This window comes from Narcine bancroftii, chromosome 1 (assembly GCF_036971445.1).
Source record: "Narcine bancroftii isolate sNarBan1 chromosome 1, sNarBan1.hap1, whole genome shotgun sequence".
NCBI classification, from domain to species: Eukaryota; Metazoa; Chordata; class Chondrichthyes; order Torpediniformes; family Narcinidae; genus Narcine; species Narcine bancroftii.
In genome coordinates this window covers 448302708-448316824 of record NC_091469.1, presented here as the reverse complement: position 1 = coordinate 448316824, position 14117 = coordinate 448302708, and the positions used below count along the sequence as shown (strand labels likewise).

Genomic DNA, 14117 nt, shown 5'->3' with positions numbered 1-14117 from the left:
CTTACTTTGTATATTATTTATTATTGAATATTTACTTTCTGTATTGCACAGCTTCCCATGGGCAATGAGAATGCTGAACAGCCAAAGGAGCTGCTCACTCTAGCCATTTGAGACTCTCATATGTACAAAATAATATTTATTTATTTGGATGGATGAAAAACTTGTCTTGTAAATGGATTTGTCTCTATGTGCATTATGATGTCTGGTTGTGTGTCTGCATGTTTTGCACTGAGGACCAGAGAACGCTGTTTCGTTGAGTTATACTTGTACAATCAGAAGTCAATAAACTTGACTTTGTTGACATTTCTCAGTTTTTCATATGCATCTTTTCTTGACCATAGTTTTCACCCCCGTTAAGTAGAAATTCTGCCTGGCCCACAAGAAACATAATCTCAGGGTTGTATGCAAAGTCATGTATGTACTCTGACAACAATATAAATCTGAACTTTGAACCATTGAACAAGCTTGGTTAATACACAGCTTTAACTCATAATTCTGCAAGTGCAATTTGCTTGCAACTACCCTGCTTTTACATGCAATCGCCTTAAATTCCTGCACTTCCCTCTCCTCTTCTGAAAAAAAGAAATGATCTTGCTTGATCGGAATCCAGCCATACACCTATTTTTTTTCATCACAATCTTGCGGATTTAAAATTATATCTTCTACAAATGTAACATAATCATATAATTAGTAAGCTCTGCTCAGCACTGTAATATCAAGTCTTTATTGATGAACTTATTCAGAAAGTATCACAATCAAATTATAATTTTCTAATCAGATAGCCATTGAACAATCTTTCCAGTTTGGTCAGCAAATAAAAGTTTCCTTAAACTCTGTAAATTGAGTGAAGGGATAAAACTTCACGGGATCTACGGTGGGATATTAAAGGATGTAGGTTCGACAATGTTGATGAAAGGCTTTCTCCCGAGTGAATGATTCAGAGGGGGAACCTCCGATAAGGTCATGAGAGGCATGGATACAGTATGATCAATAGTCAAGGTTTTTTTTTATCCCAGCATAAGGGAATCTAAAACTAAAGAACATAGGTTTAAGGTGAGAGGGGAAAGTGCTAAAAGGGAATAGGATAAGTGTGAACATGGAACAACTGTCAGAGGAAGTGACATAACAAACGTTTCAAGGGATATGGGCAAAATGCAGGCAAATGGACGTTTGGTTGAAGGGTCTGTTTCTCCAGTGTTAAAACTCTGTGACTGACTTACCTCTGGAAATCAGGTCCTTTGATGGGCATGGATAATTTGGGCCAATAATCTTGCTTCCATGCTGTGTGATTTTAAAATGAGAAGCAGCAGTTTAAAGAATATGTGAAAGGCATTTTTTTTTTAAACACACCAGAAAGCAGAAGGTTTTTGAAATACACTGCCAAGGAAGGTAATGGAAGCTGAAACAATGACAGCATTCAAGCGGCATTTAAAAAGACATGAACAGGCAGGGAATAGACAGAGTGAAACACAAAAAGAAATCTGCAGACACTGTGATCGCCGTAAAAACACAGAAGTGCTGGAGCGACAACAGGGGGTAAAGGTATACTACAGGTACACGATCCTTTATCCAGAACCCTTGGGGGACAGTGTGTCCCGAATTTCGGATTTTTCCGGATTTCAGAACAAAAGCCAGCTGCACCAGATTTAAGCCCACCCGAATTGTGCTGCCGTATCCACCCCCTTCCAGTCGCGCTCTCTCCCTCTCTTCCCGCCTGCCCACCCGAGTCGCGCTGCCGTCTCTCTCCTCCCCTCTGCCCAAGTCGTGCTGCCATCTTTCTCTCCTACCCCCCCACCCACCTGAGTTGCGTTGCCGTCTCTCTCCCCCCCCGCCCACCCCACCCGCCCAACCTAGTGGCACTGCTGTCTCTCTCTCTCTCTCTCTCTCCCTCTGCTGTACTAGCACCAGGGAAAAAATGCCAGTTTTTGGAGCTTTCTGGATCTTAGATGTCCGGATAAAGGATTGTGTACCTGTACTGGCGTTTCGGGCTTGAGCCCTTCTTCAAAATGTGAGTGAAAGTAGACATGTCTTAATTAAAGGCTGGGGGAAGAAAGAAAGGGGAGGAGAACAGACCAACAGACAAAAGGTGTTAATTGGGTATGATGAGGAAAAGTGAGAATTGATTTTGGATCTAGGTCATGTGCAAGAAAATGGGATTAGTTTAGATTGGAATCATGGTCAGTGCAGAAATTGTGAGCTAAGAGTTCCTGTGCTGTACTGTTTTATGTAAGACATTTTTTTGCACATTTTGTAAATTCTTTGCAAAACTTCAATAGGTTTAAGAGGTTTCTCTCACTGCCATTCCAGTGGATCAAAAAAATCTTTTCAAAACTGCCTTCTGCTTCCATCTGTGCTTATTATATTTACAGTATGTTGACAATTGAAATAGCTTCCAATTAACAACCACAGTATACTTCTGATTAAATGAAAACAGATCAACCGAATTCTAAATAGCCGAAAGATTTTTTTCGTGCATGACATGATGTCACAATTTGAAAAAAAAGTCAATGTTTTTTTTACTCACCGTGCTCAAGTGGGGCTACAGGGAATCAGTTTTTCAAAGGAGTCATTTGTCCACAGGTTACACATGGAAGGAAAGGATACCATTGATTCTTTATTTATAAATTGTCATTTTTTTGGCTATAAGTTGCTGCAACTTTGTGATAAATTTCATTGTGCCATTCTCAGAATTTGAGAATGCTCGCCCAAGCCACTCCCTCCGTCAAATACCATTTCAGCTGGGTTGTTGAAATTCTGCTGGATGACAATCCCTGTACAATCTCCTATCACTTACAGCTGAGGTGATACCTCAAGCTCCTGGGCAGGATTGGCGACAGCGGTGGGGAGGTGTTGGGAATCAGCGACTGCGTAGGGAGGTGTCAAGGATTTGCAACAGCTGATACAAGTATTCTTCTGATGCTACTGGCCAGCTTAGAGAAAATACCCGAATATCCGAAAAATTCACAAAACTGAGATAGGTCCGTTCCCAAACATTCCCAAGATAATCGGAAACATTCTGTATTAGCATTTGGGTGAGAGCTGTGGTGGGGAGAGAGGACATTGCATTCCTATTTACTCAAAGTTCAAAATTATCATTTGAATAATAGCCAACAATAAGAAATTTAAGATCCATGAGATGATTACAGTAGCTCTTGTTCAAATCTAAATCTGTTGCCATTTCTCTCATCTAATTTTGAGCAAGTTGACCTGCATTAAAGCTTGCCCTCAATTTTAATTCAGTATGTTTTATTTAACTCTTGGCCCATCTGCTGGTTAAAAATTAGATTGCACTTGCATAAAATATAAATCCCGACACACTATTCACTATCTATTTGTTATTTGATTAGAAAGGAGTTTCATCATATAGCTCCATAAAGAGACTGTTACTAACATTTAAGAGCAACTTCAGGATAAGGGTTGGCTCTAAGGGCTGGGTCGGTCGGGCTGGGGTGCAAAGCGGGGCTGGGCACGTGCCGCGGCTGGACGAGGCGCCGACCCCCCTCTCCGGAGGGGCGGCATGGTGGAATTATTTAACCAGGGAAGTGGTTGAGGCTGCCTCATTAAACATATTTAAAATTCGGTTAGATAAATTTTTACATGATAGAGGAATTAGGGATATGGGGAGAAGGCAGGTAGGTAGAGTTAGGTCATAAATTAGATCAGCCATGATTGTATTGAATGGCGGAGCAGGCTCGATGGGCCATTTTTGGCCTACTCCTGTTCCTACTTCCTATGTTCTTATGTTCCTATGTTCCTAGCACAATGGGAAGGCTGGTAGAAATGTTGCCTCTGGTGTTGTGTGTGCGCAGAGTTGCATATTACCCTTGGCATCTTGAGGACTTCCTCCAAGTGCTCCCATTTATTTTTACATCCCAAAGCTTAGATGGCCACAGTGAATTGAGCCTTATATGTAGATGAGGAGTAGAATAGGGATAGGATGAAATGTGATTTATCTGAATGTATACTTGATGTTCGATTAAGATTCCAAAGACCAAAAGGCCTGTTTCTATGCTGTATAATGCTGACTCATGGAAAAAGCTATTTCACATTTGATTGGGTCAACACTTTGTTTACAGTAAGAAGAACAAAGCTTTTGATTCACGATTTAGTGAATCTATTGGTGTATGGGGATTCATTTAATTACCAAGGTTGGAGTATTCTTAACTCACAAAAGCTAGCATGTCGATTAAAATTCAAACAAAACACCAGACAGATAGATACAGTTTGAGGATGGGAATGGGTTGGGTGGAAAAGAAACAGGTTATGTGGAAAGGACCTCAGCAGCAAGCTTTTTTAACTTGGATTTATGGGCACAGCTACTCTTGGTTATTCACTCCAATTTTCAAATTAAGGTCCAAAGGTTAATATTTCCACTGTCTCCACAAAACAATATGATCAAAGATGACTTAAGTCCATCGATTTCACACAACATTCAGTTGGACACATTTTCTATTTACCTACACTGTCTTAGAAAAGTACACAGAGGGCAAATACATTCATGTATGAGGCCAGAGGAAGATCAGGTTAACATCTTAAAAGGCATTCTCATGTTGCTTCAGAGAAATTTGTCGAGTGAGTGGTAAAGAGAGGAGAGTTCTGGACACAGACATGACCTTGCTATTAAGTTCTGGGTAATTTGGTGGACTTTTAAAAGAAATTCTTTCAATAAACCAATTCACCTCAAAGAAAGACTAACTTGGTTAGCACTGCCATGAAACATAAAAGTCTGCAGATGCTATGATTGCAGTAAAAACACAGAAATGTGAGAGAGATAAAGAGATAAAGATATATTATAGAAGTGGGGGGCGTGGCAAGATGGCGTAGAGTCTAGACATGCAATCTCAACCTCTCTGGCCAGACTTTTAAATACCTGTTTTTTAACCCATTGTTTCCAAGTTTAAACTTTTAAATTTTAGTTTAAAGTATTAAGGAGTTATTATGGCCACTAATGGTAAAAAGACTAAATCTCAAGTTCAAAAGAAAATACATTTTCAAAGTGTTAAAGATTTGGGGCCTAGACGACTTGAAGCACCCTCAGGCTCAATTTCTTCATTGCCTAAATCCCAAGGATTGCCTGTGGAAGCTGAAAAGGAAATGCATCAGGCAGCATAACAATCTGAAGAAGTCATTTTTCTTCACGAATGGATGAGAAGACAACAAGATGCGGGGGTAGACCAGCGGCGACTCCCTGAAGAAGTCGGGATGCCATCGCTGGGAGTCCAGACCCGCAGTAAATCTTTTAAAATGCCTTTTGTTGAATTGCAGCAGGAGCTGCAATTACCTTGTTCTGCCACCACGTCAGAGAGAGCAGAGCTGAGATTTACAGATTCACAATGTATGCAATTAAATGCAGTTATTCAACCTATGTTGACATCTCTAATGAATGAGATGGTTCAAATGAATGCTGGTGTAAGTTCAGAATTAAATATGGTTAAGACACGTGTGGATGCATCTTTTGAAGAATTTTAAAAATTTCAGACTGCTTTTTTGAACTGTAAACAACAAGTGACTTCTAATACACAAAAAGTGTTGAAGGTGGAAAAATCAGTCATAGCATTAGGAGATCGTGAGAAAGAGCTAGAAACAAAAATAGATTATTTGGAAAATCAAAGCAGAAGGAATAATGAAAATTGTTGATTTGCCAGAAGGTATAGAAGGACAAGACCCTCTTTGTTTCTTTAAAGCCTGGATTCCGCAAATATTAGGGCAAGAATTTTTCTCTGGGGGATTGGCACTGGAAAGAACCCATAGAGCTTTAAGAAGAATACCCTCAGCTGGTCATCCCCTGAGACCGGTAATAATTCGATGCCTAAGTTATTTGGAAAGAGAAGCAATACTTCGACTTGCAGTACAAAATGCGAGACAACGACAAACCCCATTATTGATTCAGAATAGTAGACTCTTTTTTTATCCTGATCTGAGTCAAGATGTCATTCAATGTCGACGTCGATTTAATCCAGTTAAAGAAGTTTTGTGGCGTAAAGGTTACCCTGCAGTTTTGAAGATCTTTTATGGAGACTATCAATTTCGGTTTTTTGAAACTGATTGTGAAGCAATGATTTTTGCTGACTCATTGCTGGATATAAGAGGACAAAGACATAGTCCACCATTACCTCCTAAAGAAAAATTTGGTAGTTCTGGAAACAGAAGAAATGGGAATGGAAAGAGTCCAACCCCTTCTGAAATGGGATCTTCGAGTCTGGAGTCTTTTGGATGAAAAGAAGAATTTTCTTATTTTATTTTTTCTTTTGTTATTATGATACTTGGATGTTACTGATTGTTTGGCTGGGGAGGGAGAGATGTGCACTAAGTTCTTTACTAGTCATCAACCACTGGTGGGTGATCCACACCCAATTTTTGTTCAGGGAAGTACTACCTTTTAGTAGGTTTTTTTTTGGGGGGGGGGGAATTTTTTTTAATTGATTTTTTTAAACTTTTTTCTTAGTTTTTAATTTGTGATTTTTTTTATTGGAGGGCCTATATATGTTGATTTGAGTTTTTATATACAGATATTATTGGTATTTAGTAATAATAGTAGATATGTCAAAGTTGAGGTTTGCTACTTTTAATGTTCAAGGATTAAATAGAACGATTAAACGTAAGTGAGTTTTGGCGTATATTAAGAAAATGAAAACTGATATTGCCTTTTTACAAGAAACACATTTGAATGTGAAGGAAAGTGTGAAATTAAAAAGGGATTGGTTGGGCATGTATATTTTTCTTCATTTAATTCTCAAGCTAAAGGTGTAGCAATTTTGATACATAAAAATTTATCTTTTGAATTACAATCAATGGAGGAAAAGGCAGGATGTATTCTTAAAGTTATGGATAAAGAAAAATAAAATGATAGGTTCGAGGGGTAAATTATTGGCTTTGACTCCGTTATATAATAATAAACTTATTTCTTTTTCAATACATAATCAAAGTTTATTGCATTGGAGATTTAAAGGTGTGGAAAATTTGGGAGATTGTTTTAAAGAGGGTAAGTTTTTATCTTTTAATCAGATGAGGAAAGATTTTGGTATTGATAAGAATTCTTTATTTCTTTATCATCAAATTCAATCTTTGGTAAAATGTATGTTTGGTAGAGATATGATTTTACCTAAAATGACTAAATTTGAGACTTCGCTTATGATGGTACCAGAGAAGGGTTATACTTCATTTATATATCAAATATTACAGGATGGTATGGATAAAAAGGGTTGGGATAGATCTAAAATTAAACGGGAAGCGGATATTGGTTTTACTTTGTCTGAAGAGGATTGATTAGATATCTGTTATGAGAGTGTAACTAGATCGATAAATGCACGTTATGCAATGATTAATTACAATTTTTTACATCAATTATATTTGACAGCTGAAAAATTTAAAAAAATACGGTTTTAATGAATCAGATTTGTGTTTTAGATGTGGTGATATGGTTGGAACTTTTTTTCATGCTGTTTGGCCATGTATACATATACAATCTTTTTCAAAGAAAATTCAATCATTTTTAGAATATCTGTATAAGATTAAAATAGTTTTAGATCCAACAGTATTTTTATTGGGTAGTTTTCAACCTCTGAAAGGCTTGGGATTATATAAGTTTCAGCTTGCTTTTGTATATTTAGCTTTATCCGTAGAGAAAAAATGTATTGCTAGTACGTGGAAAGATACAAATATGATTGATATGAATGGCATAATGAGATGAAATATTATTTAATAATGGAAAAAATTATGTATGTTTCGCATGATAATTATAAATTTTTATTAATAAGTGGTTGTTATACTTGGAATATTTACATTTCAATTTATATTGATTAGATTTTAATATGTATATTTAACTTTTTTTTAATATTCTTTCTTTATGGCTCTCCTTAGGAAAGTTAGCTGAAGGGGGGGATATTTTCTTTTCTATAAAAAAAACTGTTCGTTCATGTTTAATTGCTGTATATGTCATATATTATTTGTTTTTTGAACGAATAAATAAAGTTTAAAAAAAAAGAAATATTATAGATGTTTCCGGCCTGAGTCTTAATCCCAAGGTTAATGACAACACTTCTTGACAACACTATCTACCTGTGCAACAGCTTTGAGTGTTCAAGACATTGATTTTTTTTAAGAATTTAAGAATTTAGGGTTGCAGGGATTAATTCTCCCGATTATTAAAAAAAAATCTGTCTTAAACACTCAAAGTTGCTGCAAATATTCAAAGCTACTACACAGGTTGATTGAGTTGTTAAGAAGGCACAAGTTGTGTTGGCTTTCATTAACTGTGGGATCAAGGCTCAGGCCCGAAATGTTGCTGCGAGACCTGCTGAGTTTGCCCAACATTTTTGAGTTTTTACCTGATTTGCACTATACATCAGTTATTACATGAATCCTTTTATACTAAAAATAGAAAATACTAGAGGCACTCGGGGTCAGGAAGGGTGGCACGGTTAGCACAGCAGTTAGCGCAGTGCTAGTTACAACGTCAGCGATCAGGACTGGGGTGTGAATCCCGTGCTATCTGTAAAGAGTTTGTACATTCTCATGTGTCTGCGTGGGTTTTCACCGGGGGCTCCGGTTTCCTCCCACCCTTCAAAACCTACCGGGGTTGTAGGTTAATTGAGCGTAATTGGGAAGCATAGACTCATGGGCCAAAAAGCCCTGTTACCGTGCTCCATGTCTAAATTTAAAGAAAATAAATTTAAAATTCCAATAGCATCTACGCAAAGAGAAACAGAGTATACATTTGAGATCAAAGACCCTCAGTCTCATCTACAATCTGAAATGTTAACTCTTTCTCTTTATACACATGCTACCTGACCTTCTGAGTGTTTTCTATTTTCATTTCACATTTTCAGCATTTTCATTTTTTTTTTTAATTTTCATGGCTCCTTTTATATATTGAAGCAATCTTCATCATAAAGCCAGTGGAATTAAAAAGCTGTTTGTCTGGTTAACCTGGTTGTCAGTTGACCAGCTTATACCCAAAATGTTTTTTCATCTGTTTTCTTGGTTAGATTGTACTGTGGTTACCTTCACTAATGAATGAAGGCTTTTTTCACCAAACATATCCCGTAGGAAGGTCAGATCTTCCTGGCTGTTCACATGTGACTGCAGCTGGGCTGGCAAGGAAGCCAACAATTCATACAGACCTGTGAATAAATATGAAGTACATTAAGTACAATAATAGAAAATATATATTTAACTGATAGTTATTTTGTAACTGTCTACTTCATTTTCAAAATAAAATCAAGGAGATACACAGTAATTTTAGCAGAACATATTCAAAATTAACAGTTTTAAAATCTCTGGAGAAACTTGGCATTACAAAAGCCACTGTCCTAACTGGCACACTTCCCCGCCTGCCTTCAGGCAGACAGTAGCACGCTGTTCTACAGTAGCATAAAGCACAAACCATTCATCCTGCAACAGCCATCAACATGAGTCAAAGTAAAGCGGCAACAGAGAAAGCTCATGTCGTCTTTAGGGACGTAACCTGGCATTGCTTAAAGTCAAGTCACAACACACATGTTTAATTTAGCAGGATTACACAGGGTAAAAGGACAAACTGTTGCTTTCACCTGGCTGTAATGTACAAAAACCAGCATGTTATGAGATCGATAATTATTATTTAATATGACACTGCCCCTAAGTTTTAACCAATATCATTCATTATCAAAAAATTAACTGCAGCAAATGTTCGATTCATTAAATTTTCACCCATAACAGCAATGTGATTTGTGTTGAGAAGTGATCACATCAAGGAAAGAATGGCTGTACAATAAAGCCATGTTAACTAACGTATTAGCACTTAAACCCCAACCCCTTTCCCAAGTTTAACCAAGAGCCTAAGCTTAAATAAGTTAGCCTTCTTAAAAATTGCTAACTCGTTGATCTGTAATAATGGTTACCAGCATTATTTATTCAGAAATCATCTCCAGCAACATTCATAACAATTTTTCATCATCAGTAATTTTAAAAATTTCAAAGATGAACTACAGCCCCCACAAAATTTAAGCCCCAAATTGAGTGTCATTTTTAATGATCAGAGATAATGCACATTTTTAAAATCTGATTCTCTTTGTATTTTTGCATAATACTGTGCAAAAACGCAGGAACGACAATTAAAATCATCCAAGACATCCATTGCTGCAGTTTATTCATTCAAATGATCATGCAATAAAAATTGATCATCAATGTTTTCGTATCTTGAAGGCACCATGGGGTACTCATCTTGATGCCTTAATTTTTGCAGGGCTATTGCTCAGGTGGAAGGGCTGTATTTGAGGTACAAGTGCTGAAGTTCTGTCTTGGGAGGCTTTGGCAACGAGGCTGTGCAGTGATTTATGAAGGTCTTTTACTTGTTTCTCTGGTCTTTGTAGTTTTAAAATGGCACTTCGGCCAGTGATAAGCTCCTCTCACATCATGCGGGAGATCAGAGAAAATTCGTGTCCCTGGTGAATGTATCTTCAGGAAGAGTGTCCAGTGAAAAATCCTAACTGACTGCCTTGAACTGCAGTAAGACTCACTCTGGAGAAACTGTAATGGTAAGCATCATAGACAGGAGCTCCAGTGAGTGGTTACACTACTGTGCATGCAGCAGGTAGTTGGGTGACATCCAAAAAAGGTCACAGGGATAGACAAAATTCCTGTGGTCATTGCCTTCAAGATGGAAGAATATATTAAAGGGGCAAATCAGAAGAACAAAAAGAGGATATTAAATAGGTTTAGCAGCTGGGGTGCAGGAGAATTCTGAGAAATTTTATATAAAAAGGAGCAAAAGGGACAGAATAGGTCATTTTAAGAATCTATATTTGGAGGCACAGGAGATGGAAAAGGTATTTAAAAAGTGGCATCACTGTTAGAGCTGCTGTAACGGCAGCACTGCTGCTGTGGCAGATTCGGGAAAGTGGGGAGCAGAGACGCAGCGCTGCTCCGTTTGGTCCTTCCGCTTGGTCTTAATGCCTGTACAGGCTTTAAACAGCCTGTTAGAGGAGCCGACAGTGATTTTTTTTTAATCCTGTAATCGCGGGACCTGTGCCCAAGATGAGTTGCGAACCATCAGAAAGGCAGACTCTGAGATACCAGCAGAGCACCTTAAACAGGGAGAACCACGCCTCCCCCCTCCTATTTGAGGGCAGTGGGCATGTATAAGGAGCTGCCTGAGGAAGAGATCAAGGCAGATCCAATTACAACATTTAAACCACATTTTTAGGCAGATGGATTGGAAAGTTTTGAAAGATCTGGGCCAAACATGGCAAATAAAGCAGGCAACTTGCCAATATGGGCACATTGGGCCTGAGCGCCTATTTCCTTGCTGTACATGGCTCTAACTACTTCTGTTTGATGCTTAATTAAAAATTCACTGCTCTCCAATGGATTGACCAAGAGGCTAACTCTGAGTAGAATTTAACCAGATGTTTAGAGATGTTATGATTTTGAAGTAAACCACATAAAAGAAAATCAACAGTCAAATCTTACACAATATGTTGCTTATGCACACAACAGGTTTCACGAGTGCCAGCCTCAAGGAATGCTCTGGGTTCATTTGCACAGTACCATGAAACCTTGCCAGTGCACAATATGAAAATGTGCATTGTTAATACATAAAGAATGTCCTTGGCTCCTTTTAATCTGAGTTTCATCAGTAGTAACAAGAACCATTCCATAGTTAAATACCTAACACTAAACCACGTGAACACGGCAATGTTGGTGACTAAACAGTGTGCTTTATACCAGTTAAGTTTTACCATACTATCATAAACAACCATACATCAAAATAATTCCTGCTTCAAGATAATTCTCAGAAAGGAAGGACTGTAAATATAAATAGGAGGTATGATTGACATGTTCTCGGACGATAAGATATACTGCAGCAACCTGCCAAGGCTTTTTGACAGCATCTATTAAACTCTAAGGCTGCATTACTTAAAAGGACAAGGCCAGCAAACATCACAACTTCCAATTCACATTCTATCCAGACTTTGACTTTGACAGGGCTTTATTAAATTTCTGGAACTCACTACCCAACACCAATGTGAGGGAACCTGCACAATGCAGACTGTAGCAGTTCAAGGTGAAGTTCACAAGGGCTATTATTGACAATTGACACCAATTACCATACTCTGTAAATGAGTTAAATTCAATTTCATTCTCAAACCAAAGTGGAAATTTTTAATAAATAAATAAATAAATCAGCCACTTTTTTTTACATAATAGGAAAATAAACTGTAGGTGTTGATTGATAACTTTATGATGACATACTGAACATAATTGGATAAGAATGTCCAAATGAACACTGGAACAAAAATTGTGATCCATACTACTTAGTCAACTAAACTTCGTAAACTTTCTTCCATTGTAAATGATTGGCAGTTTTTCATTCAGCACTTTACAGTTTCTTCATTAAAAACTGTTCAATTTACTTATATTCAAAACAGGACTTTCTTTAAACATTTCTTAAACTTTTATATCTCACATCATATTCATAAAGCAAGCAGAACTGATTTAAAACATGTGACAAGCATTAATATTCAAATTTATTTCAAAAATGATTTATCAAGTTGAATATATTACTGGGCAACAATGAATTCAGCGCACAATTTAGGCAAAATATAGAGGAAGGAAAACAGATTTTGCTGATAAACGGCAGCAGGGAAGGAACATCACAATATAATGATAAATAACCTCATGAAGTTTCTAAAATTAAAGGATTTTCTTTACATCAATGGATGTATTACCTAAATCAATTAAAGCAGTTACACAGTTTGTCTTCAGTAGAATTCCTGGAATTGAATTATTAGTGGAAAAATTGGTGACAAATTAAATTAGAGTACTACTGAGCAGAGCTCAAGAAGTTCTCTTTCAGATAACAATTTCAGAAATTAATTTTATTAGAGTCTATACCCCAGTGTAGCACAGCAACAGTACACAGTAAATAACAGAAGTTTATAATAACTGTTGACAGGGGTTTGTTTTGACAATATACTCTGTGAACTCCATTACAGTCACAAACAAGAGAACAAGGCCCATTAGTTCTGTAGTACTTTAGGGTGTCAAGCGGCTGTTTCCAAACTGGACAGACCACTTTCCAAGCTGTTTTAAACTTTTACAATCATTATCAGAAATCACAAATGTTATAGCCTGTTCAGTCCCAGTCTCAATTTTCCAAACAAATTCCCAGTCTTTAGCAAGGCCATCTGTAAAATAAACATAGTAAGACAAGACATTCATCCACACTAATGAAGAAAAGCATATTCAAAAAAGTAAAATTGAAAATAATATATTTATATCATTCTATATAATAAAAAAAAACCAGAGCTCCAATTTGCAAGTAATCATCTCCTTGGAAGACTTGATGAACTGTGACCACATGATATCTGAATGCTACACCACAGAATACAAATTGGAGCAACACAAAAACTGCAAATGTTGTAATCTTGAGCAAACAATGAGAAGCTGGAGGAAGTCAGTGTGTCAAAATAACACTGAGTTCCTCCAGGTTCTCATTGTTCCCTCAAAAGAAATGATCAGCCCATGACTCTCAATCAAGACGGTCAGTCAACACTTCAGGTCTAATCAATGAAGGGTCCCAACCTAATATATTGGATGACTATTCCAAACCATGGATGCTACCTGACCTAATGAGTTCCTCTTGCTTCTCAAGAGTAAATATTAGAAGTTTTTTTTAGCATGGTGCAAATTGAGCACAGATCTAAAATGGCTCAGTAACTTAAAGTAGTCAGATTGTTAGTTGTTTTTTTACTTCAAGAGCTTTGATGGAGTATATTTGCTGGAAAACATGCAGCAAAGGATAAGTAACCCTTTACTTTCCAGTAACTCTTGATGAGAAATAATCATGGAATGGCCTCATGAAGAATAGTAATCTCAACTAATTAAATCTTATTTGGCCCTATCAAAGAAAAATAAGTGTTGTCCAATTGGCCTACTTATTGTCTTAGCGTTCCTCATTCAGTTTTCATCCAAATCCCTTTGAAAGCTCTTGTTGAATTTGCATCCAAATTTGCATCAAGCAATCCAAATCCAAATATAGAATATAGAAATGTACAGCACAGTACAGGCCCTTCAGTCCACAGTGTTCTGCCGACCTAATTGCTGTGTCTACACTCACACAATTAAGACTCGGA

The 14117-nt window shown here is 37.2% G+C and overlaps 1 protein-coding gene across 16 annotated transcripts in view; it reads right to left on the bottom strand.

Annotated features, from left to right (window-relative positions):
- Positions 1-14117, bottom strand: part of mpp7a (MAGUK p55 scaffold protein 7a) — a 584207-nt gene that overhangs the window by 297035 nt on the left and 273055 nt on the right. For 14 of the 16 annotated variants that reach the window (XR_011350171.1, XM_069914520.1, XM_069914521.1 and 11 more), the window contains one exon: positions 9004-9122. The exons of 1 other annotated variant lie outside the window; for it this stretch is intronic. Coding sequence is in view for 13 of the 15 variants with exons in the window: in XM_069914520.1 (XP_069770621.1) it covers positions 9004-9122 (119 nt within the window). In the remaining 2 variants the exon portion in view is untranslated. Of the gene's footprint in view, positions 1-1220; positions 1282-9003; positions 9123-14117 lie in introns of all 16 variants that reach the window. One more of the 16 variants, XM_069914534.1, reaches the window with a different exon arrangement.